This window comes from Propithecus coquereli, unplaced genomic scaffold (genome assembly GCF_000956105.1).
Source record: "Propithecus coquereli isolate 6110/MARCELLA unplaced genomic scaffold, Pcoq_1.0 Scaffold518, whole genome shotgun sequence".
Taxonomy (NCBI): Eukaryota; Metazoa; Chordata; class Mammalia; order Primates; family Indriidae; genus Propithecus; species Propithecus coquereli.
This window is the reverse complement of record NW_012151041.1, coordinates 1,319,958-1,344,433: the sequence shown is the minus strand read 5'-3', so window position 1 is coordinate 1,344,433 and position 24,476 is coordinate 1,319,958. Positions and strand designations below refer to the sequence as shown.

The following is a 24,476-nucleotide window of genomic DNA, read 5'->3' as shown; positions in this document are numbered from 1 at the left end:
CAGCCACTGCCACTTGGCATTTCCAAAACTCACTCTGCTTGATTGAGGTCCTGTCTCCACCCAGATCCCCAGGCTAGGGCCCGAGGACCCCTGGCCCTGTCCACTCCTCGCAGGTCTGGGGCACAGTCCCGGGGCCCTCTCACCCTCCTTGCCCTACCCGCTCCTGCTAGGGCCTGTCTTCTCCCTGGGCAGGCCTGTCCCCGAGCCTGTCCCCCTCTGCACTGGGCTGCTGTCCTTGGCTGGGCCCAGGCCTGGCCTCCTCAGGGCTCCCTGAGACATCTATCTGACCACAGCCCTTTGCACACACCCTCCCTCCTCCGTCCTCCCAAACGCCCCCCGCTGCCCCCCGACAGGTATTGTGAAGCCCCTGCTGTGTGTCAAAGGCTCAGACACCTCCTCTGGGAGGACCCTGGATTTCACCCTGGAGAACCTGCTGGGCTGGGGCGGGAGTGGCTCTTCTCCCCAGACCTCTCAGGTGTGCCTCTGCACCTCGAGCATGAGCACAGACCTGTGCGTCTGCGGGACAAGGCTGGCTCCCCCTAGGAAGGTCAGCACAACAGGGAGACCACACTCTCTAGGCAGCGGCTCAGTCCTGAAGGCACCACCGAACCTTTGCTTCTTTCTTTTCTGTCCTGCAGCTCTATGTGTCATCTGACTTGGGGAAGAAATGGACGCTTCTGCAGGAGCGAGTGACCAAAGACCATGTGTTCTGGTGAGAGCACTCCCCGCTAGGATCGAGGAATCCCGCGAGGGCAAGGGCCAGCGGCTCTCCGTTGCTCCTCAGGCCCCCCAGCCCGGGGTCCCACCTCCTGCTGCCTTGTCCCCAGCCCCACACCCTCCTCATCCAGGGACCTCCAGAGCTGTTCTTTCTGTTGCACTGGGGCGGTATCAGAAATGGTGACGAGTCTGGGGATTGGCGTCCCTTAGGCCATGTTTGTGCCTGACCCAGCTGTGTGGTTTGCACGGCCAATATTCTCTCCTGCAGCCTCTGTTTCCTCCTCAGCTGAAAGAGGTGCTGATGTGCACAAGCGCAGCACAGTGCCTGGCGCACAGTAGGCCCAACTCCCTCTCACCTCCCTCCTCCTGCCCAGCTCCGGGCCCAGCCCCTGACTAGCTGCCCCTCCCGCCTTGGTGTTGCCTGGGCTCCCCCCACTGCCCATCTGCCACCCTGCTGGGCCTGTTGGGGTGCCCCAGACCCACCCCCCAGCCTACTGAGCAGCCAAGCCAAGGAAAGGGGTGAATGCAGGCGGGGTGGGGGCTCCCAGCCCAGCAAAGCGCAAGCCAGGCCCTGAGTCCAGACCAGCTGGTGTTGGCTCCTCACTTCCTGTCTCGTGGGCGGCATTCTAGTCTCATTGCACCGACGAGGAAACCGAAGTTTCCTCAAGCAGAGTTTGCTGGAGGCATAAGCGAGACTCTCGGAGGAAGAGCCCTTGCCAAGGTCCCAGGCCGCGGGATGGGAGCCAGGAGCCTAGTGCAGCTGGCTCCGAGCCCACGTTTGCCCACCTCCAGCTGCGGCCAGGGCGCGTTCTTCTGGCTAAACTGCTTTTCGAGATGCACCCAGTCACATGCGTGCTCTGCCCACCGCATCCCTCTTTCTTGTGCATGCACACACACATTCACACACACACGTGCCCATTCCTGCCCTTTCTCTTCCTTGTCTCATCTGTGCAACAAACTATTGCACAGGCCTCCCGGGCCAGCCTCAGCCTTGTCTCTCTGGCAAAGAAGCACTATGGAAAGGGCTCCCCGCCCCCCTGCATCACATGCAACTTCAAGCCAAGCACAGCCAGGGACTTGTTCCTGACATCCCATGGGCTGAAGGGAATCTTTGTCTCTCCTCTGGAATGTTGGCCCTCTGCATATGCCCTTTGCTCATGGGGACATGTGATGGCTGTGTCTCCACGGGCTGCCCACGGGAGGGTCCAGTTCCTTCCTCAGAAACCAGAGTGCTGCCATCAATCACTGGCCTTGTCAGTGCTGTCAACTGCCAGGAGCCAGAGCTACCCAGCAAGGGGGCGCTGGTGCCCTGAGGGCTCCCAGGAGGTGGGAGCAGGGCAAGGCGGTGGGATTTCTGAGCCCTGAGCCCCGGCGAGCTCTGCGTCCAGCCCCAGCCCCGGTCAGACTCTCAGAGACCTCTCCAGCCAGAGAGAAACCGGCCTGCAGATACTAAAAGGGAAATTGGCCATAATTCAAACATGTTATTGTCTCAGGCAAATCAAATTATTTCTTCCCCCGAGTTTCTCAAATCGCCCAGAGTTGTTACGCATGAGAGAGAATCATACCAGACGCTTGGCCACTCGGGCCCTGGGATCTCTCCTGGAATGTGGTGACAGCCGCGGTGATGGGGGCCCCCCTATTGTAAGCAGTGAATAATGCTGTTTTGACAGCATTTCCAAGGAGCTTTTGTCCTTGAACTGACAGCAGGAATTGCCAAAGCCCTGTGTTCTGTCTGAATCGTGGACTCATTGACGTTCCGCGAAGCCACACAACAGGCGCGCTCATTAGAACAGACTTCCGGGCAGGCAGGGCGGCAGCCCGAGGTGCTCTGCTGCCTCCTGGCCCACATAGGCCCTTGCCCACCACCCTCCCCTTAGTCTGTCCATGGCCCGGAACAAAATCGTAACAGTGGCCCCAGAGCTGCCACATTGTGAATGCTAACCATCGCCAGGCAGTGGGTGGGGAGTCTGAATGCATCATCCCATGGAATCCCCATCCAGCTCACACCCCGGGGGGGAAACTGAGGCTCAGAGAGGGTGGGGCACTGCTCTAGGTCATGCTGCCCCTCAGCAGTAGCCCTGAGCAGTGATCCGCAGCTGACAGTGCCCAGTGGCCCCGCCTGGCAGTCTGGCTGCTGCCCATCACCTGGGGCTCCTGCGTGCCTTCCCCACTCAGCCCCACGCGTGCCCACAGGAAGCTTCTGCCCCCTGTCCTGTCAGCCCCGTGCCTGCCCCAGCTGGTGCACGTGGGGGCCAGGGCCTCTGTCAGGAGAAGGAAGGGTCCTTCCACCGCAGCCTTGGGACCATGTCTCTGAGGTTCATCAGAGCTGCCCTCTGCATAAACTGGGGTGAAAATCAGTCTCCGCACCCCAGACCTCTTCACGCTCTCCCAGGCTGCTTGCCTGGGGGTCATTGTGGGCTTGTCATTTCTAAACACTGTTCCAGAGCCAGGCCAGGACCACCTTTGGAGACCTCAGCAAACAAGAAGGCATTTGCATCAGCAGGTGTCATTTCCTGCAGGGAACCAGGCTCCGTCTGAGGGCTTAGAAATGCAGCTTCACGTGGTCTTCCAGGGCTCCCTGGGGCGGTGCTGGGCACGGGCCTCCTGTACTCCCGTGCCCACCCGGAGCCTTCACAGGCTCGCTGTGACAGGGTGTGCGAGAGTGGTCAGGGCAGGAGACCCAGGGCATGAACGTGGTCACTGGACGCGTTTATGGGGTGAAAGGTGAGTGAGCAAGCGAGCAAGCGATGAATGAATGAGTGAATGATAGAGCGAATGAATGAGTGGGTGAGTGAGCGAGTGAGTGAGCGAGTGAGCTGGGGAACAGGCCCGGCGTCATTAACCCACTTGCGGATGATGGGTTGTCAGACTGAAATTCCATCTGCCTGGCTGGGGACCTCCTGGTAAAGAGAACAGTGTCTGTATTCAGAAGAGAGAAATGTCAAGCAGGAGACCTCCCTTCCCAGGAGCTCACAAACAGTCTATTCACAAAAGCCTAAATCAACACTTCACCTTGAAGTTGAGAGCTCTTTACCGAGAGCGCAGTGATTGATGCCGGCGCTCCAGGGTTTGAAACATCAATGGACTTCAGGGAGCCGGCTCGCGCCACACTGTGCATCTGTGTCGCTCAGACCCACTTACGGATTTCCCCTGTCCCTCTGGCTTCGCCTGGGGCCTCCTGGGTGGACCAGGTCCCTAAAGGAGGTGAAGCAAATGGGGACCCTGGTGCCAAGCAGGTGGGAAAGATGCTGAGACTGTCAGAGAGAGGGCGGGGCCATGGGGTGGGCGCTGCGCCCAACATCTCAGCAACCTACAGGGAGGCTCCTGGCACTCAGTGGCTGGTGACCCGGGAAGTGACTTCCTCGTCCACGAGAAGGGTTGCTCTAGTGGATGGATTAGTGATTTTTAATGGTCACCTTGGCTGGAAGGTATATGGCAACAAACATGCTGGCCCATCAAAGCCGTGAGTTCGGCAGTCTCGTCAGCAGGAGGCTAAGCAGAGGGGCGTGTTCAGTAAAGACAGTGGCAGGTAGACACACGCATGCAGTAAAATCTGGGAGCTGGTGCTTGCTGTGGGAAACCCTGGCCCTGATCCTCGCCAAGGTTCCTTTCATTCCAAAACTACGCACACCCCCTCTGTGCCAGGCGGGTGCTGGGTACAGTGCCAAAGTTAGACTCCATCCCTGCCCTCCCTGGAGGGCCAGCCATGGAGCTGTGACCCTAGCACGCGTCCTCTGTCCCATTCTTCTCAGGCCTCGTTGCAGGGGCTCCACAGGCTCAGACCCTCAGAAACCCTGTGAGACAGGTGTTTTCGTGCCATCCCAGGGCTATGGAACCCGGGCCCAGAGAGGTGCGGTGACTGCTCACGCTCCCACGGCAAAGGGATGACGGAGCTGAAAGTGGGCTCTGCCAGCCTAAGCCCAGGCTGGAGCCCCTCTCTCAAGTCAGGCTCCTCCCTGGTGTCCCCACACAGCCCCTGACTGCAGGACATTCAGCTGGTTTGTCACGGCATGCTCAGTGCCAACAAGGTGGACACTTAGCTTCGGCTCAGATAGGCCAATGTCTCTGAAGGTGCCTTGTGAAGTGTGGGACGCAGCACTTGTGGGAGTTGTCGTAAGGGCCATTCAGGTCCCAGCACGATGGGGCAGTCCTGCGCCACGACTTGCCATGTGGCCTATATCTGTGTAGCCTTGAGGACACAGGGGTGAATGAGGCAGGTGGTTGGTGCCTTCGTCCGTCAGCCCAGGCCACAGTCGGAGGGATGGTTAGAGAGCCACTCTGAGCCTGGCCAGAGGGCCACCTTGTGTGCCTCAAGATCATGCCCACCTGTCCCCAGGCGAGCGTTTCCAAGAGCATGGCTTTAAATGCCACCTACATTCCGGGCATGAGTGTCCAATGGCCACTTGGTCGCTCAGGGTACGTGCCAGGGAGCCTGGTGGAAGCGCTGGATCCCCCAAATCTGCTCCCCACTCCTCCTCCTCCCCCTGCTCAGGCCAAACACCAGGGGGGGGGGGCAGGGAGAGAGGAAGGAACCTCCAAGGTTTCTGTGGGACACAAGACAAATGCCTGCAGCGTTCTCAGCCTCTGCCCTTTCATCTCCGAGGCGGAGGCTCCGTCCCCCACGGTCCCGTGGGGGAAATAAGCGACGACTATGAAGTGCTCAGTTCAATGTGCAGCACATGGCTGGCGTTCAAAGAATGGTCGTCCTTTCACCTTCCTCCCTTTCTCTTTACATCTCATTCATTCATTCATTGAAAAGCACGTATAAACACCTTTTATGTGCCGTGCACACACTCCCTAGTCAGTAAGACTGTAGCCTCCCAAAGAACTGGTTTCCATCCACTCATGGAGGAAGATCTGTTCTCATTCTGTAAGGATGGGAAAGAACCTCCTCCTGTCCCAGCCTTGTCCCCTGCCTGTGCGATGAGAGGCTGCTCAGCAACAGACTGTGCCCTGACATGACCAGCCCGCGTGGTTTCTTGCCAACTTGAGTCCTAAAGAGTTTGGGCCTAGGAAAAATGTTAACAGACCTTTTTCCAGACTGTGAGACTATGGAGGGCAGGGACCTGCCAAGTGCATCTCTATATATCCAGCCCCAGCCCTGGACCAGCTCATAGTCAGTGCTCAGTAAATGATGGATGGATGCTCATGCATAGGTGAATGGATGGATGGATGCATGGGTGGGTGGATGGATTAATGGGTGGATGGATGCCTGGATGCATGGGTGGATGTATGGATAGGTGGAGGATGGATGGATAGATGCATGGATGGATGGATGAATCATGCAGGCATACATGGATGAATGGATGGATTCATGGATGGATAGATGCACAGATGGATGAATTCATGGATAGATGCATGGATGGATGGATGCAAGAGTCATGCATGTATTCATGGATGCATGGATTGATGGATGTACGGATGGATGGCTGAATGGATGCATGAATGTATGGACGAATGGACGTATACATGGATGGATGCATTCATGGATAGATGGATGCATACATGCATAAATGCATGGATGGATGAACATATGGATGGATAGACAGATGGGACATGTGGTGGACAGGTAGTTGTTTCATATGGCCTCCCTGCTAGCCTGTGCTCTCCTGGAGGGCAGAGGCTATGTCTTGTTCATCTCTGAGCCCTCAACCCCTGACTTCCAGTGAGCGCTCTCCAGATTTTTATTACACACACAGGGCAGGTTGACAGGGACATGGCCTAGTACAGGTGAATGGAGCACCGGCATGGGCAGTTATGCTGACGGAGTGATTGGATGGAATGGGTGGATCACCCTCGCTGGCGAGGCCTTCAGACTCATTAACCCTGAGCAGTGCCCTTTGCCCTGCCATTACTGGCTCTCCAGTGCTGGGAGGAGAGGTGCCACATAAATCCAAGGCAGAAGTGGTGCCAGTGTAATTACTGGAACTGCCCGCGGAGAGTGTCCAAGAAGGTAAGAGGGGGTTTCCACCTCCAGCTGGCCCCACGTGGGCGGGCAGCCTGTGAGAGCACAGGGAGAGCCTGGGACAAAGGGGGCGTGGCAAGTGTGGACTCCACCCAGACTCTGGACTGAGGGCAGGGCACCGGGACACAGCTGTCCCCGCCCGCTATCCCTTCGCTGGGTTATTGTCACGCACCACGCTGTGCGCAGCCAGGAAGCAGCCTGTGTGAGGAAAGCATGTTGGCTTGGGAACTGCAGGACCTGGGCTGTACGTCTTAGGTCTGTTAGCTGTGTGACGTGGATGTGTTCTCACCTCTCTGAGCCTTGGCTTCCCCATGTCAAATGGGTGTAACCAAACCACTTGGAGTCACTCTGCACCAAGTGAGATGAGGCAACTCGAGCACCTAGGATGTCCCCTGCCCCTGCGCACTTGCCACTGTAGCTATTGCGTGGGTTTAGGTGATGTGCCGTGTGCAGTAGAGACTCCTAGGTCTTGGCGCTGCCCCCAAGCTTCCTGCCCGCTAAGTGGCTCTGCCCAGCAGGACAGCACCAAGCAGGAGAGGAGTCGGGGAGGGGAGGGGGAGTGCAGGCCCTCGTCCTAACACAGGAGCCTCCGGGGGGCAGCCACTCTGTCCCCTTTCTCTCTGTCCCCAGGGCCCACTTGGCTCTTGGAGGTGTCTGTGAGGCTCAGCCAGTTGGCAAGGCTACCCGCTCCATCCCCGCTTCTCAAACGCTGAGGGCTCGCCTGCTTAGAGGCAGATCCCGGAGGACACAGGCATTAGGACCTTGGCGTGAACAGGGGTCGTGTGGGGTCTGCAGAGAGAGGTGTCTCAGCCCTGCGCCACAGGCTTTGCTGCCTCGGCAAGTCACAGAACCCCCGGCCTGTGAAATGCAAAGGAGGATGCCCGCCTCAGCATGCTCGCCCAGCCCCGGGAGGGGGACAGCCTGGCGCGCGCCGTCAGTGCTGCGAGAGCAGGCGCGCTCCTCTCCCCAGAGCCGTGGCCCCCAGAAGCACCCAGGCAAGTCCTGGGGGCAGCATGGAGCTCTTGGCAGGGGGATGGCCAAGAGCAGAACCTTCCTGAGGTGCTGGACAGAGCGAGTTGGCTGAGCAACAGGGAAGTGCAGAGCAGCGGCCCAGGGCGGGGCCGGCCACTCACACTGTGCCACTGTGGGCCTTGCACCTGCACCTGCCTGTCTCCTGCACCAGTTCTCCATGATCAGAAACAAGCACAAGGTGTGAAAGCCTTTGATGAAGGGGAGAGTCTTTTACAAACAGTATTGTGACCGGAAGAATGCCAGTCTCACCCAGGCTCCCGCAAGGGAGAATCGGAGGCTCCGACGGCCCTCCGAAGCAGGTGGGCTCTCGGGGAGGCAGCGTCTTCCGGACCCCAGAGCAGGAGTGGCCACCTGGGGTTCGGGGAGCTGCCGTGGGAAAGGTGGGGCAACTCCATTCCCAGCACCAACGTCAATCTTCTTTTCCAGGGCTGTGTCTGGGGTGGACGCTGACCCTGACTTGGTCCACATGGAGGCCCAGGACCCCGGTGGAGGTGAGCCCGGCGCCAGGTGTCCTGGAGTCCCCTCGCCCCCAGCATAGCTCGGCCGTGCTGTGTTCAATCGTGCGTCCTCCGTGGCTTGCCCTGCTCAGCTGACCTCACTGTGTTACAATGTGGCATAATTGTAAATGTGCTTGTTTCCAGCCGAGGACATTGAAGTCAGGGGTCTCTGCTCCAGTGGAAAAGTCTATTAAGAGGGCGATTCGTTCTGCCCCTGAGCATCCACTGAGTGCTTCCCACGCTTCAGCCCCAAGCCCGGCTTTCTGGGCACTGAGCGGGGTGAGGGAGGGACAGGGCCTGGGCACACTGACCTGGCCGGCCTTGTGCCCCAGAGAGCCCAGGTCCTGCACGCTGGGAGGACGGAAGGTACAGTGGTGACTGGAGGCATCAGAGCCCCCTGCACAGGTCCTCTGTGGGGCCAGACCCCTGCCAGGCAGTGTCCATCCCATTAGAAGAGAAGTGCTGGGTCAGCTCCCAGCCCTGGCCAACCGCGGGATCCCGGGCAACTTGCCTCAGCGTGCTCAGCTATTAAATGGGAATAATGGCAGTGAGTGAGTGAACACACTCAGCGCTCACACGGGCTGTTGTTACAGTTTCCACTTCGATAACCAGGAGAACAGAGCTCAGAGAGGGTCCCGGTTTGCCTGGGGTCACAGGCCCCAGCCGGGTACACCCCGTGCCCCGCTGCACCTCCCAAGGCCTTCACCCAACTCAGAACCCCCAAGCCTCGCAGGGGAATGTGGGGCGACTCCCTGACAGGTCTTCATGCAACAGCAGGGGTGGTCGTTTCTTGTGATACCCTGGACTCCTGCCAGCAGGAAGGACAGGCTCAAACCTGAAATGAGGGGCAGCCATTGTCACCCAGCTGTTCCCACAGCCGCCCCCAGCGAGGAGGGAGCCTCAGACCGCAGCTGTGACCCTGCGTGAGGGGCTCCAGGACTGGCTTGCTCATGGGTGGGGCCTCCTCCGAAGCTCCTGGAGACCCCTGCCCTGGCCACCCCAGCCCGGGTGTCCCGTCAGCATAGTCTGGCCAAGTGAGACGACACAGCACTGGGACCTGTTGTCCCTCCGGCTGGCCCTCTGGCCCTCTGGCCCTCTCCTCTGGCCATTCCCCAATCTCACGTTGCACCTCTGGTCACCCCTGCTGGGAACGCTCCCCCATCTCCCCACCCCGGGCCCTTTCCCACCGTCCTAGCCTGCCCTGCCAGCCCCTCCTCCGGGTCCCCCATCTCAGCTCTGCATGCTCCCCTGGGCCTGGGGCTCCTGTAGCGTCACCTCTGTGCCCCCTGTGGGGGTGCTGAACAATTAAGCAACGAGTCAGATGCTGGAGTCACCCCCTGGAGACCACTGTGCAAAATGTCACAAAATAACACGTGCTATGGACAGATAGACTCTCCTGCGCTCGCCACGCTGTGTGCTCGTGGCCGGTCTGCCTCTCTCCAGAGCAGCGGGTGGCCCGGGCTCCCCGTCCCTTCCCAGCTCCCTGCCCAGTGACTCCATCCAGGCAGCGCATCTGGATGTGGGAGTGTTTACGCCACGGAATCGGCCCGTGCTGGGGGCCAGGGCTTGGCGCCCAGCACGCAGCCTGTCTCGTGGGCACAAGGCCTTGGAACGTGAGAGCCTGACCGCGGCGGGGTGGGCGAGTGCCCAGATGAGGGAGTGAGTGAATGAGGACTGACCGAGTGGGTGGGCGTGCAAGTGCCTCGCTGGCCGAGTCCGGCCTGAGAGAGCGTCCCCGCCGGGCCTCCAGCCAGGCAAGTCCACTGCAGGAATTCAGAGTTCAAGCATGGAGGGTGACCGGCTATCTAAATAGGACATGGGCGTGGTTCCAGAGGGGCTTGGCAGTAGTGTGGCCGTGGGCGACTCCCAAGGCACCCTGGGAGGTACACGTATCCCACTGCGCAACGGAGGGACCCAAGGCTGAGCCTCCCCCACTGTGAGCTGTAGAGGTCGAATTTGGGTGCACATGTTCCTGGCCCCCCAGCCCCTGCCTCTAACCACTCTCCATGCTGCCCAGCCCCCCTGGGCTATGGTCAAGACACACCCCAAAGGCGCTGTGCACTCGGTGTCCTTCCCTTGGCCCACTTTGGTCCCTGTGGCTAAATCCCCGTCCTGGCTCACGAGCTGGGAAGAAGAGCTTCCTCAAGGCTCGAGGGCTCCGGCCCCCCCACCCCCGTGTCAACTTGCCCGAGCCCCCAGGCCCTGGAGAAACAGAAGCACTTGGAGTAAACACAGCTGTGGTTTCTCTTAGCTATACACATCTGGGAAAGGGCAGAAGCATTTGCTTAAAGTTAGGGGGAAAAGAAGCATTTGAGTCCCACCCGTCTCCACCCCTGCTCAGGTGTGGGGGACTCCAGGAGGGCAGGGGAGCCGGGCTGTGTCGGGCAGCCCGCACTGACCCTCCCTGGGAGGCGGCACGCTCCGGTGCACCGCCGCCGCCCGGCGAGGTCTGCAGGGCCGGTCTCGGAGTGCACCTGGCCCAGAGCGGCCCTCTCAGCAGCAGGCGTCATCACGGGCCGGCCCTTCAAAACCCAGACCCACGAACAAACCCCCGCAGCAGCATTGGAAGGGGCGTCTGGCCTCTTCTGCAGCTGGAGTCCGAATGTTTCCTCTCCTGCGCCGCGGGCTGGCGCTTCTCTCCTGCAGGTTTTCGCTACGTCACCTGTCACATCCACAACTGCTCCGAGAAGACACTATCGGCCCTGTTCGCAGGCCCCATTGACCACGGCTCTCTGACCGTGCAGGACGATTACATCTTCTTTAAGGTAAAGTTCCTTCCGGGGCTTCTCGAAATCGGCGATAGGCGACGTGGTGGGTGAGCACTCGGGGGAAGCGAATCACTGGGAAAGGAGGCGATAAAACGGCTGTTTCACTTTCAAGCGCAACTTAACGGTTCCCAGTTCCCGACCGTGACAGTGGCTGCGGGCACTCCCGGAGGCCCCCACACATGCCAGCACCGAGGCTCAGGGGCACCGCCGGCTCCCTGTTCCCCTCCCCTCTGCCCACCAGGGACCTCCCCACCACTTGAGGTCCCTGAACCTAAGCCCATTTGGCCCCATTTGGCTTCTTTGGTGACTTTGGAACCGATGAGGGCTGTTCCTGGTCATTGCCTTGGCCGCCAGGCACCAGTGTCCACACCCCAGTAAGCAGGGCCTGCTGCCTGTGCCCCCCCGCCTCCAGGCCACAAGTGGGACCACCCTCGACACCCATGTGGGCCGAGCTAATTCAGAAACTCTAGTAAACAGCTGGTCATACGGCTTCTTAATCACCTCCATGGATGAGCAGCTCACCCCTTCCAAAACGGCCTGGCCCTCTCCTGGACTGCTCAAGCCATTAGCTCATTCTGGCCCCACGACTGAGTCTGTTTCCTCACCTGTTTCCTCAGTCTGTTTCCCACCCATCGGTCCCTGCCCTACCCTCCAGGACCCTGTGAGACAAGTCCAAAGTCTCCCGCCGAGAAAGCCCTGTGAGGGCAGCTGCTGGGTGCCGGCTCCCCAGAAGGCCCTCCACACTCCCAGCCTCCTCCGTGCCCGGTCTCAGCAGCGCTTCCTCCCCCGCGCCCCGCTCCGCACTTGGCGTGTGCTGAGTTAGGAGCCGGAACAGGCAGGGGCATCCCGGCCTGCACTAGAGCCGGCCAGACCGAGGCTCCTACCAGCACCCACCCTGCCCTCTAGCCCTGCCCTGTCCGTGCCCTCTGCCGACGCCCAGCCCCCAGCGTCCCGTGCCCCTTGCATTCGCACGTGCTACTGCCTGTGCCCGGAGCGCCTGCGCCCCCTTCGCCACTGCCTGATCCCCTCTCCTTCTCCAAGACCCAATCACTCACCGCCTCCTCCAGGAAGTCTTCCCTGACCTCTGCCTCCACTCTGGGGCCACTGGTTGTCTGCTCGGAGCACCCCAGCCCAGGGCCTTCCCTGTCACAGCCCAGGCCCTGCTGTGTCATTCTGTATGGTTTACTCCTGTTGTTCCTGTGCCGGACACGGGCAAACCGAGGCTGGGCTCCAGGTGCACACTCACTGCCTGTTCTCCCAGCGTCTGGCGTTGTGTTTCTGCAAATACCCGCTGAGCACTAGAGCAAAGACAGTGCCAGCTTCATTGGTAACCACATCCATGTTGAGCGGTTTCTAAACTTTACATGGTCTGGCCTGCCAGGGCCCCCAGCCTAAGAGCCCGGGAGCGCACCTGTGCTGAGCAGGTGGCCCTCCCTCTGCAGCGAGGGGGACGTGCACTCTGGGGAACCCAGCGTCTGGGTGAGGCGGTTAGAGGCCCGATGGTTGGGTGTGGCCATGGGAGGGGACCTGGGGAGGCTGGAGGAAGCCACTGGGCTCTGGGCGGTGCTGACGGAAGGCGGGTCCTGTCTGGGGGGCGGGTCCTGCCCGGCACCACAGTCAGTCTTATCCAGAGGGAGGGAAGTCTCAGGGGGGCTAAAGCCACCTCGCCTGTCTCAGCCAGGACTGGACGTCTGGTCACCTGGGGACTTGGGCAGCGTTCACGTCTGGTCTGTGTTCAGACGTGGTTGCGCAGTGGTCTCACTTTTGTCTCCCTCTGCCACGGTCGGTCACGGAGTGGCCTTGTCTGATGTGGGCGCGAGGCAACAGGTGACATTGTCTGTGCTGCACTGGAGCAGGCCCAGGCCCAGCTGCGAGCACCCGGCGGCTCTAGCAGGAGCAAGGTCCAGTCAGTGCACGGCGCACGCTGTGGCCGTCGGGGCCGCAGGGCTTCGTCTGGGTTCCAGCCTGGTTTCCGTCTTTCTCAACGACTGCACGGAAAAGCTTTTCCCAACTCCCACCTCAGGCCCCCGCCGCCCTCCTCCCCCTCCTCCCGCCCTGGTCCTCAGCAGCCCCGGGAGCCTGTGCTGAGATGGAGAGGCCTCAGCCCCCAGGCCCCCCGCACCGCGCAGGAAGGGCGTCTGAGCACCGCGGCCGGCGGAACTGCCCGGCAGTGGCGTGCTGGTGGCCCAGCAGCCTGCGGCCTCTTCTGTTCTGTGGCAACAAGTCCCTGTGGCCTCTGATTCTGAGACCCTCTGTGGTCCTGTCCTAAAGGGCATTTCTGTCTCTGGGAGCAGATGCCTGGCGCTGGGGTGGCCCTGCTGTAACCATCTAAGAGCGGAGATACCCGTGGTCACCCCATCCATGCTCCGGCCACAGTGACAGCGTGTCTCTCGAGCCCCTCCTCTGTGACAGATGCCCATAAATGGCCTTACTCACAGAATTTCATGTGTTGGCAGCGGGCCCATTTTACTGAAGAGAAAACTGAGGCTCAGAAAAACTAATTGCCCTACCAGTGACGACACCGGGGGCTGGGCCCTCCAGCCTGCTCTCCCCCTCACTGGGCAGTTCCCCTCCCTGCAGCAGCAGCCCCTGGAGGCGTGAGGTGGGCGCCCAGCTCCTCTCTGCACATCCTCAAATCTGAGCAGGCAGCACTCAGTCACCTTCCAACAGGGACAGCAGGTGTCTAAAGTATCCTTTGCCCACAGCCATGTCTTCAGTCTGCTCTGGCAGAAGGAGCACTGGCTCAGGAGTCAGCAGAGAATCCAGCCCCTCCACCAAGTGGGCGACCGCGGCAAGCCTGGACCCCCACCCAGCCTCGGTACAGAGCGGCCTGGGGAGGAGGCAGCCGGCCTGTGCAAGGACCCGGCAGCACCCTGGCCTAGCGGAGGCGCTCAGGCCCTCCTGACACCACCGGCAGGCTGGGAGGGTCCCAGTGTCTGGCACGGCAGCAAGTCAGGGTGCAGCGTGGCTCTCGGTCAGGTCCTTTGCTGAAGCCACCGGGCCTGGCCAAGGCTGCTCGGGAGGGGTCTGGGCTGCAGACAGAGCGTATCTCAGACCGGCACCAGGGCTTTGACCCCGACGCGCCTCTGAGCCTCCGCCTGCTAATCCACGCAATGGGCACGACCATCCCTTCCCACAAGGAAGGCCCCTGGCAGAGGTTGGCCACGGTCACTTCTGGGGAAAGGCCCTGCGGGGTCCCACTGATGACGCTGCTGCGGTTAAACTTCCCTGCCTTGCTCTTGCCGCTCGGTTGCCCCCACTGGCTGGGCCACAGGCTTCGGGTTGGTCATTCTGTGAAAGGGACGGCATAAAACACAACGTGAGCAGCTCACACGTTCCAGGGTTTTGTTGTGCTTTGGACGTTCTGGTAGGTCAAGGCTGGCCTCCGGGGCACTCGCCTGATCCCGCCCCCAGTGCAGGCATCTGCCCAGGCCCTGCAGTGCCATCTCCAGGGACACAAACATGTAGAGGAGCATGGAGGCTGGTCAGGCCTGGTGCTGCCTTCTCCCCCCATCCCTGAAACTCTGAGAAGGGACAGAGAATTCTCTCAGCCACTCCCTCCAGCATCCTCCCCTGCGGTTAAGCAGGCCTGTCTCCTGCTGCTGCAAGAGTGGCTCTTCCTTCTGAGGGAGCAGGGCGCTGCTTCCTCCAGGAAGTCCGCCAGCCTCCTCCGGGAGCTGTTTCTCTGAGCTCTCAGGACCCCAGTGTGTCCAGCATTACAGCACTCCCTGCTCAGGGGGCACAGAGGGCCAGACCACCCCAAGACCTCACAGTCCCTGTCTCCATGGACGGAATTGTCCAGAGAAGTCTTGTCCTCGTCGCAGTCACAATCAACAGCACGTGGTTGGCCATTGTAAGGGATTGCTGTGTATTTGCTGATGTGCAACGATCGCCACATCCAACACCGTCATGATTCCTAGGGGGCCACCCCCCCAGCGTACCCCAGATGCTAGTCCCCACCGCTGCCTATCCGGTGGCCTCTGACATGTCGTCCCATTTTACAGGGGGAAACTGAGCTCAGAAAGCTTGTGTAACTCTCCAAGGCCACATGGCTTATAGGGGCTGGAGCTGGAATCTGAACCCAGGCACTGTTTGTGCTCTGGAGCCCTGAACCGTGCTGCCATGTGCACACACAAACACGGGACACACATGTGTGCACACACACAGGACTCATGCTCACACACGTGGAACACATGCCCACACACCTTCCTATAGGGTGCACATATACGCATGCATGGGATGCGTGTGCACATGATGCACACAGAGAACACATGAGAGGCACACAGTCACGCTCATGTATACCTAACACACACATGTAGTGAGACAGCGGCTGCAGGAAACTGTCCCCTCCGGGGCCCCTGCCCTTCTTCCCTCCCTTTGGCTGCCCCCTACTCCTTCCCTTGCCCTGTTCTCTCCTCCTTGTTCCCTGGAAAGCAGAAGCCTCTCTTCTCCTGCCTCTTCTACTATAATACCTAGGAGACAAGTTTTTCAAGCTCTGTGCCTCAGTTTCCTCTGTTCATTATGGGATCAAATGAGCTGCCCAGGGTAAAGCACCCAGGATGGTGCAGCCATGCAACAGTCCTCAGGAAGTGTTGCCTCTGGCTTTGCTTGTCATGCCCAGTGGTTTGGTGGTTACCTTTTGTGACTTGAGCTTATCTTTGGCCCGTCTCCTCCTCTACCCAGCAACTCACCAAAGTACCCTTTTTAAAAGAAGATCTGGGAAACAGATCTTTCTCCATCTTATTCCATAACTTGGATGCAGGGGAACAAGGAGCTGAGAGAGCATGGGGAAAGAGGTTAGTTCTAACTGTAGGGAGTAGAGAAGACTTCCCAGAGGAAGGGCATTTAATATGGGGGTTTGAAGGATGAATAGGAGTCTATCTGTTTCAAGAAGAACAGGTATAAGTAAGGGGGAATTTTCATCAGCTGAATACAATGTGTAGTTTTTCATTCATGAGAATCTGGCTTGTCAGGAAATCAAGCCCCTTAAAAATATGTTTCTTCCCTCCTGTTAGGCAACATCAACAAACCGGACCAAATACTACGTCTCTTATCGTCGCAATGAATTTGTCCTGATGAAGCTGCCGAAGTATGCATTGCCAAAGGTGAGAGTGGCTCCCCATTCTACCTGGCCCCATGGCCAGAGCCTGAGCTCGCAGATGTGGAGGTGCTCGGCAGTCCCAGGTCAGAATGGACAAGACAAGTGCGGCCATGCTCCTCCAAAAACTTTCCCCGCACACCCTCCATTCCAGCCAACCCAGCCCCTTCCCGCCTCAGACGTGTCCAGCCTCCACCTGTTTTAGGGCCTCTGCCAAGCTCTTCCCTCTGCCTGCTTTGTCTTTCACCAGAACTCTTGCACATGTGATGTTTCAGGAGACATGTCACTCACTAGTGACCCTCCGGGCTGGTCCAGGCCTCGGTTTTCTGCGCTCATCCCACCTTTCTTCCTGATGCCCAGGGCGCTGGGGACCCCTGCTCCTGTGTCCATCCCCTGCTCTTGTCTGACATTGCCAAGGGTGGGGAAAATTTCTGTTTCATGCACCCCTGCACTTCAGCCACTTAGTAGCGTACATGGCACATAGTAGGTGCTCAATTAATGCTACATCCTTCCCCTAGCCTGGGCAAGCAAACAAGGGGGATCTGGGAGCAGATCTGCTCCAACCCTGCCCCTGGCCCTGCCTCAGAGCCTAGCTCCACCATCCCAATCCTGCTTATATGTTATTCCTGCTTCACAGAGGAGGTGATCAAGTTCAGAGAAGCTGAGGAGCCTGTTTGAGGCCACACAGCTAGTTAGACACAAAAGCAGGTCTCAGACCCAGGCCCAAGTGAGTCGACCCAGGCTCATGCCACAGTCCCCTCCAGGGGACAGTCAGAGGATGTGCTTTACAGACTGCTGTCCCACATGCATAATTTAGAGACACAGACTGAGCCTCCCTGCCTCCACGTGGATTTACTAAGCCAGAAATGTGCTGGGAGCTGATGCTGCAGCTGCGGATCAGGCGCCCAGGTCCCTGCTCCTGCAGGGTTTTCAGACAGGGAACAGGTGGAAGATCAAGGAGACAGACACTTGTGTGAAACAACTGCAAGTTGTGATTGGCTGTGAAGGGGGCGAGACATAGAGTGACAGAGGACGTGTCCCTGGAGAGGACATTTCATCTGAAGCCCAAAGGACATAAAGTGGCTCTGGGAAGAGCAAGGAAAAGTGGTTCCATGGAGGGCTGAGCACAAGCAAAGGCCCTGGGGCAGAGAGTACGGGTAGAGGAGAGGACACCACTGCCCTGGCCTTCTAAGAGGGGGACTGTAGATTGTGATAAAGTCCTTGGGCACAGGAGCTTCTGTGCTGGGCACCAGCAGACCTGTCCTGAGCCAGAGATGGGAAAAGTCCAGGAGGCCTTCTTAAAACTTCTCTTTAAAAAAAGAAAAGGAAAAGAAAAAAATAGAAAGGAAAGGAAAGAAGGAAAGGAGCAAGCTTAGTAGACTGACTCCAGGCTCGGCTGAGAAAACTGCAAGCTAATGGCTTCAGCTCAGGCAAAGGCAGCTGGCATCCCTGGGGGGTGAGGGGCTGTTTCAGATGTGAGAGGCTTTTCCTTGGCCCCTGGGGCAGTGGCCCTAGGGACTGTGCCATCAGAAGCCTCCTGTGTCTTAAGCCCTCTGTCCCAGTGTTGCAGAGGGGGGTGCACCTCTGGGGGTCAGGCCCACGCCAGGGTCCGTCTCTGCCCGCCCCCCACCCCGGCAGTGGGCGTAGGAGTGGCTGGACCAGCGGTCAGGTTGTTTCCAAGGGTGTTCCGAGGAGCCTATGGCCACAAGTCAGGACCTCTGTGACTTTGAGCGATGGCTTCCCTGGACCTCAGCGTCCCCGTCTGCAGATGTGATGTCACAGTGTGTGTTTCTCAAAGTTGTCGGTGAGATTTACAGGAAGCACCGTGGCGTGTCCCCCACTGCGAGCCCTCAATAGGGTGTATTCCACACCGGCTTCCTTCTCCCCCATTTCTGTGGAAATTGGAGGTCATGGAAAACACTCGTGGGGCTCTAATAAAAGGCACAGCCCACTGTCATAAGGGCACGACAGAAATGACAGACACAGCTTCACGTCATTCAGTCCCAAGGGAAGACCAGGGACCTGTCCAGAGCGGGTGGCATTTGTAGTGGCTCTCGGTGTCCTCGCTCAGGGGTCCGTGCCCAGGGCCCAGTGAGGGCAGCTGAGGATGATGGGGAGTCGGATTGCTCCCCAGGAAACGGGACCCCGGCGCCCTGCAGGGGCTTCCCGTCACGGCTCGCGTTCCAAGAGCTCCGCCGATTCGGGAGAGCAGCCCAGCCCCGGGTTCCTGTCGCAGCTTGTAGAACTGGCTAACGGAATTTCCTAATCAGACTTTGTTGTTTTATGGAGAATTTGTGCCTCTTGCCTGTTTCCTAGCCCCACACCACCCCCAAAGTTTTTCTGTTTTTTTCCATTGCCTGAGTAACATGGTGAGAACAGTAGAAATCGGATTGTGGGGGGCTCGCCCCCAAACCTCCATCCCTGTCCACTCTGTCCCCACCCCGACCCGCTTCCCGCAGTCCTCGGCCACGTGACAAAGTGACGTTTGTGTGGCCTAATCACAAGCAGGTGCTCCCTCTACAGCCTGCTTCCACAGAACGATGCAGCCTGAGACTTTTTCTAGAATGAGACCCGATACCCACTTTACGCGACAGCACGACTTTCAATTGAGTTGACCGTGCCCTGTTCAGCTAAGCCACATTCTTCTCATTTGGACATCTGGGCTGTTTCCATTTTTCATAACTACAAACAGTGCTGCAATGAATGTATTTGTGCCTGCAGGTATTTCTTTTTAATTCTCTTAAGTTAAAGGCTAAAAAGAACTACGGGACAAAGGATATAAATATTTGTGGAGCTTAGTTGCTTTCTAAAACACTTCCACCCTGACACCAGCAAAGTTAGAGTGGATCAGTTTCAACACAGCATGGCCAAATTCTGTGTTTTATCATTTTTTTCTATCTTCCGTCTATGTTCAAGGATACAAACGATACCCTTCCGGTGTTTTAATTTACCTATCTGTGAAACTATAAAGGTTAAACAGTTTTTCTTATATTTGCCAATATCCTTTGTTTGAATTGTTTACTTGTAATGATTTTATTTAAAAAAATACTCAGGTTCCCTAAGAGAGGAAAAAAAAATAGGCCAAGGCTATAAACACATAAAAGAGAAGAAAAATTCAAATAACTATCAATTATATAAAAAACATTCATAAAAAAGGGTAAATGCAAATTTACTTTAAAGTAAAATATTCCTGTATTTGGAATAATGTATTTAAAGTAAATTAATATTCACAGACCACAAGAATAAAGGAGGAAGTGACATCAGGGACGATGGCAGAGGAGAAAGCACCAGGATCCATCTCCCCACCTAGACAGCCATTGCGCTGGCAGAATCTGTCCCGGGTGATTACTCTGGAGCTCTGAACTCTATTCGAAGGCTTGCAGTTTCCAAGTGAGGGCCTGGATGGCATGTCAAGGTTCACTTTGACACCACAGCTTCTGTGGCTACCAGTTTTTGTTTTTTTTAAAAAGGCTAATATTGAGAATTTCGGCTCTTAGCCTGGTGAAGGCTACCCATGCCCCACGCCTAGCCCTGTGGCCAGCAAATGTGCCTGTGTTCCCGGAGTGGCCTGCACACAGCTTGCAGGAGCCAGAGTGGGCAATAAGGACCTTGTCCTCCCAATACCAGGGTCTGTGCTGGGATTGGTGATTGCTTCTGACCTGACTGCGCAGCTGCAGACACACGGATGGGCACCATTGTCACAACCACCTCTAGCTGAAGTGACTTCCAGGGAATTTAAAGGGCTAGAGCCTATTTTTCTCCCTTTTAGTTTCCCCTGTTGGGAGCTGGATATTGAAGGACTAGTACGTTCAAAAGCAACCACATATATGGCGGAATTTAGACAGTCACCATGAACGCTCGAGGAAAAGCACAACTCAGAAAAGGCCTGAGACCTTACGTTTACGTGTAAGGCGATCCTTGGTACAGAGACAGCCTACAGCAATCAAAAATAAAAACAAAAGATGGCAAGCCCTGCAGAAAGGGAACAATCTAATTAGCAAAGTTACTATATTATTAGATGAGACATTATATTCAAATGTCCAGTTTTTGACATAAAATAAGTTATGAGGCACACAAACATGCATTCCAAGGAAAAAATCAATGGAAACCTTCTCTGAGAAAGACCAGATGGCAGACCTACTAGACAAAGACTTTAATACGGGTGGTCAAAGAACTAAGGAGAAACACGGACAAAACGAGAAAATGAGGTATGGACAAAATGGAAATAGCCACAAAGAGAAAGGAAACGTAAAAACGAACCAAAAAGGATTCTAGAGCTAAAAAGAATAATTGAGGATTATTTGAATTCACCTGAGGGATTCAAGAGCAGATCTGAAGGGCAGAAGAAAGAATCAGGGTACTTAAAGACTATCAAGTCTGAGACACAGAGAGAAAAAGACGAATGAAGCGAACACCGTCCAAGGGGCCTCCGGACACCATCGTGCAGACGAGCGCGGGCCTGGCGGGGGCTGCAGAAGGAAAAGAAGAGAGATGGGGCGGAGCGATCATTTGAAGAAATAATGGCCAAAAACTTCCCAAAAGGGATGAAAGACGTGAATATAAATATATAAGAAGCTCACTGATCCCCGAGAAGGATAAACACAAGGAGACCCACACCAAGACATGTAATCAACCTGTCAAAAGACAGAGACAAAGAGAGCAGCAGGCGAGAAATGCCTTGTCACGTACAAGCAACACTCGGTAAGACCAACAGCAGGTCACTTGCTGGGAGCCCCGGAGGCAGCAGGCCGTGAGCTGACAAGTTCCAAGTGCTGAAAGAATTTGATGAAGGTGTTCTGCGAATTTTACATAAACGTCTATGGCGAAATTTCCTCCATCATGTCTAATACAAATGCTTTTAAACTTTTCCGAAATTACTCCTTTCAAATGCATTCAGTATAACTGATAGAATAATATGTATATATGCCATTGTAATACAATATAATACTATAAGGTATGACACCATTTCCGGCTGCCTCTTCCTTTCTCCTTCCCTGACTGCCTCACTTCCTGGAGGAAACTCCTGGGGAACTCTCCATATCCATTCCGCCCTTCGTCCTAGTTTAATCAACGCCGAACTTTAGCCAGTACTTGATTCCCAGCTGAAAGACTGCATTTCCCAGCTTCCCTTGCAGCTGCATGTGGTCACACTTCTAGAATCTGGCCAATGCGATGCTAGCAGAATTGTCCTGTGTGACTTCTCAGAGGCCCCTACTAAAGGCCAGCCTTTCTTCCCCTCATCCCCGCTGCCTCGCCTGTCAGTATGATGGCCGGAGCTCTAGCACTCACCTTGAACCATGAGGACAAGAGCCACATCGTGGGACAGGGACAGGGAGTGGTGACCTGGAAGAAAGGAGCCTCTGTCCCTGGTGACTTTGTGGCACTTCCAAGCTGGACTGTCTACTTCCAGACTTCTTTTACAGAGGAGAGAAATGGGCTTCTATCTTGTCTCGGTTGTTTTTTTTTTTTTTTTTTTTTTTTTGCCTGTTTCTGTTACTTTCAAGCAGGCTTAATTCCACTGGATAACAAATATTGGGAACCCTGGTGTTTCCTTCCACATATTTCTCCAGGCAAGAACCAGGCCACACAAAGATGTACAGTCACATACCCATATATGTGACTGTTTCTCATGTCTTTTGTTTAAAAATGTCAACAAATGTCTCTGCTTCTATCCTTTCTCAAAAATAAAATAAAATAAATGCAACATTTAGCAAAAATTGCCTATTATTTATAACTCTGTGACCAGCAGATATTTTTAAAAGGCCATCCTCAATATTAGCATACATAAAGTGAAATGAGCGCCCTCTAACCCTGCTGGTTTGGAAGGAACTAATGAAAACTTTGAGGACAGCAATTTAACAACAAGTAGCATGAGCTTTAAGAATGTCCCCAATCTCCATTGCAGCGATTTCCTTTCTTGGGAACTTACAGTAAGGAAATAACCAGAGAGGCAGAGATCTACATCTAGGAATGTTCATGACTGTCTTGCAATAATGTTGAAAACACTAAAGATTTACCAGTTGGGAAATGGTTCAATAACATCTAGTCTATCCATAAAATGGAATATCATGTGGTCATTAAAAGCAGTGTTTACAGATAATTTTAACAGCAGAGGAAACTGCTCCCCATATGATGTGAAGGAGCAAGCTAAAACTATACATTAAAAATATATGACTCACGCTTGGGAAAAAGCCCAAACATAAACATTTTAAAATATTAATATTAGGTCTCTCCAATCCACAGGAAGGGAGAAAATATTTGCAAACTACCCATCTGATGAGGGATTAATAATTAGAATGTATAAGGAGCTCCAACAACTCAATAGGAAAAAATATAATACTCTGATTTTAAAAATGGGCAAAGCATGTGTCTGTAGTCCCAGCTACTTGGGAGGCCGAGGCAGGAGGATCGCTCGAGCCCGGGAGTTTGAGGTTGCTGTGAGCTGTGATGACACCATTGCACTCTACTTGGGGTCACAGAGTGAGACTCTGTCTCAAAAAATAAATTGATCAATTAAAGTAAAACGGGCAAAGGATCTGAATAGACACTTCTCAAAAGAAGACATACAAATGGCCAACAAGTACATGAAAAAATGCTCAACATCATTAATCATCAGAGAAATGCAAATCAGAACTATAACGAGATTTCGTCCCACTCCAGTTACAATGGCTTTTATCAAAAAGGCAATTAACAAACGCTGGTGAGGATGTGGAGAAAGGGGAACCCTCGTACATTATTGGTGGGAATGTAAAGTAGTACAACCACTATGGAGAACGGTATGGAGTTTCCTCAAAAAAACTAAAAATAGAACTACCCTGGGACCCAGAAATCCCACACTGGGCAGACATCCAAAAGAAGGGAACTCGGTGTATCGAAAAGGTCTCTGAGCTCCCTGTTTATTGCAGTACTGTTCACAATAGCCAGGGTATGGAATCAACCTGAGTGTCCACCCATGGGTGAATGGACAAAGAAGTTGTGGTTCATATGCACAATGGAATATTATTTAGCCACAAAAAGGAATGAAATCCTGCCATTTGCAACAACATGGAAGGAACTGGAGCACATTATGTTAAGTGAAATAAGCCAAGCACAGAAAGACAAATCTTGCATGTTCTCACTCACATGTGGGAGCTAAATACCAAAAACAAATGATCTCACGGAGACAGAGAAGGAGGGTTACCAGATGCTGGGAAGGGTAGCAGGGAGGGAGGGATAAAGTGGGGATGGTTAATAGGCACAAAAATATAGTAGATAGATAGAATGAGCAACGTTTGATAGCACAACAAAGGGACTATAATCAACAATTAGTTAGGGTATACTTTAAAATAACTAAAGGAATGGAACTGGAATGTTCCTAACACAAAGAAATGTTAAATACCTGAGGTGGTGGATGCCCCAATTACCCTGATTTGATTAATTCGCATCGTATGTCTATATCAAAACACCACATGTACTCTATAAATATATACAACTACTGTGTACCCATAATAATTAAAAATAAAGATTAAAAAAAATAAGTCTCTCTAGGGTGGCAGTACAAGTAACTTTGAGACACTTTCACGTTTTTCTTTGTCTCCCAGATTATAAAAAACACCCAGTGCATTTACCCAGGTACAGAGGAGGCAAAGGCTGAATTAATGAATTAATGAATTAATGCGACCACTGTGAATACTGAACCCTGGCTGTGCAGTTGAAGCCGAGGGACCCCCTGAGCTCGAAGCGCCCATGATCTCGCCAGACCCCCCTGGTCACCCCCGCAGGACAATCTGACTGCCGGGGCCGATTCTCTGCCAGGGCGGGGACTGGTGGACAGGCCTCCTCGGCGGGGCAGAGAGTGACCACTACACGGGGGCAGGGTGCCAAGGCAGGGAAAGAAGAGCAGCAACTAGCCTGCCACCTCCAGGCACCTCACACGCGTCACTCTGTGGTCCCATTGCATAGATGGGACCCGCCAGGCCCTGGGCCTGCCCTGTACTCCTGCCCTGGTTATGCGTGTCTTGGTTCCGGTTGTTTCTGTGTGTTAGATTTATGTCCTGAGACACAGGCCCCAGCTTGCGTGGCTATGGGGTCCTCCCTGTCCGTGGGGTGCACGGTAGGTGCTTCCCAACATGGCACCCCTTTTCTGCAGAGCCCTCTGTGGATGCACGGTGAGGGGCAGGCTCCAGCCTGGCCCCGAATGACCTGCCAGGCAGCGGCGGCCTCACCCCCAACTGAAGACCGCGCTCCACCAGCAGAGCAGGGACTCGGTCTGTCACCACGCAGAAAAACAGTGACCTCCCTGCGCCCTCCCCTCAGATGAGAAAAGGTAGAGTGAGGCGCATCCTCAGGCCACCCCAGCCACATGCCAGCCTGGCCTCTCCTCCGCCATCCATCTGCAGCGCCTGTGTCTTGGTAGCCTT

At 55.5% G+C, this 24,476-nt stretch overlaps 1 protein-coding gene across 1 annotated transcript in view; it reads left to right on the top strand.

Annotated features, from left to right (window-relative positions):
• SORCS2 (sortilin-related VPS10 domain containing receptor 2) overlaps positions 1–24,476 on the top strand; it is a 488,162-nt gene that overhangs the window by 406,754 nt on the left and 56,932 nt on the right. Inside the window, exons 5-8 of the mRNA XM_012656749.1 lie at positions 639–712; positions 8,141–8,205; positions 10,858–10,976; positions 15,995–16,084. Coding sequence (XP_012512203.1) covers positions 639–712; positions 8,141–8,205; positions 10,858–10,976; positions 15,995–16,084 — 348 coding nt within the window. The remainder of the gene's footprint in view (positions 1–638; positions 713–8,140; positions 8,206–10,857; positions 10,977–15,994; positions 16,085–24,476) is intronic.